A 3925-nucleotide genomic window follows, 5' to 3' on the forward strand; every position below is an offset into this window, starting at 1 on the left:
TGATTGGGTGATGCAGTTGGACAATGCTGCAGGCTGCAGTGAGTGATGCATATGACATGTTCTATGCGATAAATGATACAATGTGGCAATTGCTACATTATACCGTGTAGCTACTTGTGATGCAGTTGTGCAGGCTTCTGTGGGTGTTTTATATATATATATATATATATATATATATATATATATATATATATATATATATATATATATATATATATATATATCTGATGGGTGACTTAGTTTTGCCGGCTGCAGTGGGCGATATATAAATATACGTATATCTGTCATAGAAGGTGCAATTTTTCAGGCTTCGGTGGGTGATATATATTTATCTGATACGGCTTTTTGGCTGCAGAGGTCAATGCTTTGTCTCTCAGCTCCACCCCTCTCCTCATCCCTCGGAGCCGCAGCGCAGCCGCATGATATATATATATATATATATATATATATATATATATATATATATATATATATATATATATATATATATGATAGGTGACACAGTTTTTTGGCTGCAGTGGGGGATGCTCTGTCTCTCAGATGCCCTCCCTTCATCCCCCGGAGCCGCAGCGCAGCCGCATGGTGTGAATGCCCCTGCACAGGTGGCAGTGGGTGATACATATATATCTGATGGGTGGCACAGATTTTTGGCTGCAGTGGGGGATGCTCTGTCTCTCAGCTGCCCTCCCCTCGTCCCCTGGAGCCGCAGCGCAGCCGCATGGTGTGAATGCCTCTGCACAGGCGGCAGTGGGTGATATACCTACTATATATAAATATATGTATATAATTGGTGACACAGCTGTTTGGCTGCAGTGGGGGATGCTCTGTCTCTCAGATGCCCTCCCCTCATCCCCTGGAGCCGCAGCGCAGCCGCATGGTGTGAATGCCCCTGCACAGGCGGCAGTGGGTGATATACCTACTATATATATATGTATGTATATAATTGGTGACACAGCTGTTTGGCTGCAGTGGGGGATGCTCTGGCTCTCAGATGCCCTCCCCTCATCCCCTGGAGCCGCAGCGCAGCCGCATGGTGTGAATGCCTCTGCACAGGCGGCAGTGGGTGATATACCTACTATATATATATATGTATGTATATAATTGGTGACACAGCTGTTTGGCTGCAGTGGGGGATGCTCTGGCTCTCAGATGCCCTCCCCTCATCCCCTGGAGCCGCAGCGCAGCCGCATGGTGTGAATGCCCCTGCACAGGCGGCAGTGGGTGATATACCTACTATATATATATGTATGTATATAATTGGTGACACAGCTGTTTGGCTGCAGTGGGGGATGCTCTGTCTCTCAGCTGCCCTCCCCTCGTCCCCTGGAGCCGCAGCGCAGCCGCATGGTGTGAATGCCTCTGCACAGGCGGCAGTGGGTGATATACCTACTATATATAAATATATATATATATATATATATAATTGGTGACACAGCTGTTTGGCTGCAGTGGGGGATGCTCTGTCTCTCAGATGCCCTCCCCTCATCCCCTGGAGCCGCAGCGCAGCCGCATGGTGTGAATGCCCTCCCTTCATCCCCTGGAACCGCAGCGCAGCCGCATGGTGTGAATGCCCTCCCTTCATCCCCTGGAACCGCAGCGCAGCCGCATGGTGTGAATGCCCCTGCACAGGCGGCTCTCGGGCTGCGGCGGCTCCAGTGCTCCTCTGTGTGAATGGTGGACGTGAGATGTCAGGCAGCCGATCCTGCAGTTTATGTATTGGGTGCCCGGAAAATTTCCCAAACAAACACAGCTTGATTCTTCTTGGGTGGGCGACTTATCAACAGACTAATTTCCTAAACAAATGGGGGCCGCTACCTCGGACACGTGGACTCGCTGCTCGGAGCCTCTCTGTTGCAGGGATATTGTAATTAATGTGGGTGGGCTGAGAATCGCCGAATGTTTATCATAGACAATTTATTTTCCAGCGCTAAGTCAACATAAAATCGCAAACTTCCAGCGTTATTGAATGTTTGGAAGCAATGAAGAAGGGCCAGGCAGGGAGCAGGCAGCAGGCAGGCACACAGCTCGGGACCGGAGGGCTCCACTGCCGCCATGAGCCGCCTGTACGACCACCGACCACCGATGGGCACTGACAGACCCCCTCTGCTCTACCTCTATGGCGCAGACAGGACCCTCCTGCCCACCCTGGGCTTTGCACCCACCATCAGCAGGCAGGAGCCCCCCCAGAAGCCTCCGTACAGCTACATCGCCCTGATAGCCATGGCCATAAAGGGGTCTCCAGAGCACAGGGTGACCCTGAATGGCATCTACCAGTTCATCATGGACCGCTTCCCCTTCTACCACGACAACAAGCAGGGCTGGCAGAACTCCATCAGGCACAACCTGTCCCTCAATGACTGCTTCATCAAGGTGCCCAGAGAGAAGGGGCGACCCGGGAAGGGCTCCTACTGGACCCTGGACCCCAAGTGTCTGGATATGTTTGAGAATGGCAACTTCAGAAGAAGGAAAAGGAAACCAAAGACTCTTCTGAGCCAGGAGTCCAAGAGGAGCAGAGCAGGGGCCGGTGAGGAGTCCGCAGGGGCCGGTGAGGAGTCCGCAGGGGCCGGTGAGGAGTCCGCAGGGGCCGGTGAGGAGTCCGCAGGGGCAGCTCTCCGCCAGGGCGCGGGCAGTGGGAGCTCCGATAGGGAGCAGGGCTCTGACTGCCGGAGGGACAGCGGGGCAGAAGGGTCCTCCTCCGATGAAGAGGGCAGCAGACATGGCCGCCACCCACAGGTGACCTCTGTCACTTTCATGGACAGTCCACAGACACCAGGATGCTCCACTGCCTTCTACTTCTCGGTCCCCCTGCTGTCTGACAAGGGGGCATCATATGCAGCCAAGGAGGAGGGCAGCCCCCCGGAGAGAGGGCAAGATCTGGGGCCAGAGCAACACCTGGGAGATACCTTTACATCCACCACTAAAGACCCCGAAGCACAGACTCTTCATCATCATCCTCATCATCCACCAAAGCCCCCAGAGGCAGCAGCAGCCGCAAAGCACCCGAAGAGCTTCAGCATAGACAGCATCCTGAGCTCCCAGACCACCAAGGGCAGCGGGGGTCCCGGGGTGCGGGGCGGGGGTCCCGGGGTGTGGGACAGGTACAGCCGCAGCGTCTGCCCTGTGCTCAATGCGGCAGTGATGATCGACTCTCAGGTACAGGGGCGCTTCTACCACATTGGGGTCCCCATCCTCTCCTATGTGCCGCTGGCTCTTACAGAATCAGTGTTACCCTAATAACAGCGATCTACTCTCTGGTTTTTGTGTAGACACCTGGGATATTCTATGGATTGCTGGGACTAGTAGTTCTCCTTCATGCTTCCTGGGTGGAGATGTGGGGGTTTCGCTGTTCTCAGCCCCCCTCATCCCCTCCCTGCTGTAAATCCTTCATATCACTCAATTCTAGGAATAAATGACTTTATTATGGGGTGTGAACAGCTCCCTGCGGTTATTTCTCTCATGTCGCCCTTTATTCATATCACAGTCCATGTTTATTATTATTATTATTATTATTATTATTATTATTATTATTATTATTATGTGGGTGTGGATGGGAATGAGGACATGACACTGGTGTGGCCAGGAATGGATGAGCATTAACCCCTTTTCTGCTGGGGAGTAGTGAGTAAAGGTGCAGTGCTGCCCCAGGGGTGTGAGATCAGCGGCTCTGCCTTTGGCCACTGTTCACACATTCAGTATTTTATATCACTATTTGTAATACAAGGAGTGGGTGATAAATGCAGCAGAGCCGACCCTGTGTCTAGTTACCTCTGTTTATTCCACTCCTGTTTCTGTTTACAAATACGGAGGTAAAATAGTAACCAAATACTGAACGTGTGAACGTGGCCTCTCCACATAATCCTGGGGTCAGTGATGAGCAGATATTGGGGGCGTCCTAGTATTGTAGAGAGTTGCTGTCTGCGGAGGA

The 3925-nt window shown here is 52.1% G+C and overlaps 1 protein-coding gene across 1 annotated transcript; it reads left to right on the top strand.

Moving 5' to 3' along the window:
• The first annotated feature begins 1943 nt into the window (after positions 1-1943).
• Positions 1944-3434, top strand: FOXL1 (forkhead box L1). Its single transcript, XM_075325313.1, has one exon. The coding sequence runs from the start codon at positions 2053-2055 to the stop codon at positions 3232-3234; it is 1182 nt and encodes a 393-aa protein (XP_075181428.1). The 5' UTR covers positions 1944-2052; the 3' UTR covers positions 3235-3434.
• Positions 3435-3925: the final 491 nt, after the last annotated feature.

The sequence above is a fragment of the Anomaloglossus baeobatrachus genome, chromosome 10 (assembly GCF_048569485.1).
Source record: "Anomaloglossus baeobatrachus isolate aAnoBae1 chromosome 10, aAnoBae1.hap1, whole genome shotgun sequence".
Classification (NCBI taxonomy): Eukaryota; Metazoa; Chordata; class Amphibia; order Anura; family Aromobatidae; genus Anomaloglossus; species Anomaloglossus baeobatrachus.

Bases quoted from the DNA above. Each gene is read 5' to 3' on its own strand.
- FOXL1 (XM_075325313.1), top strand. From the start codon at position 2,053: ATGAGCCGCCTGTACGACCACCGACCACCGATGGGCACTGACAGACCC.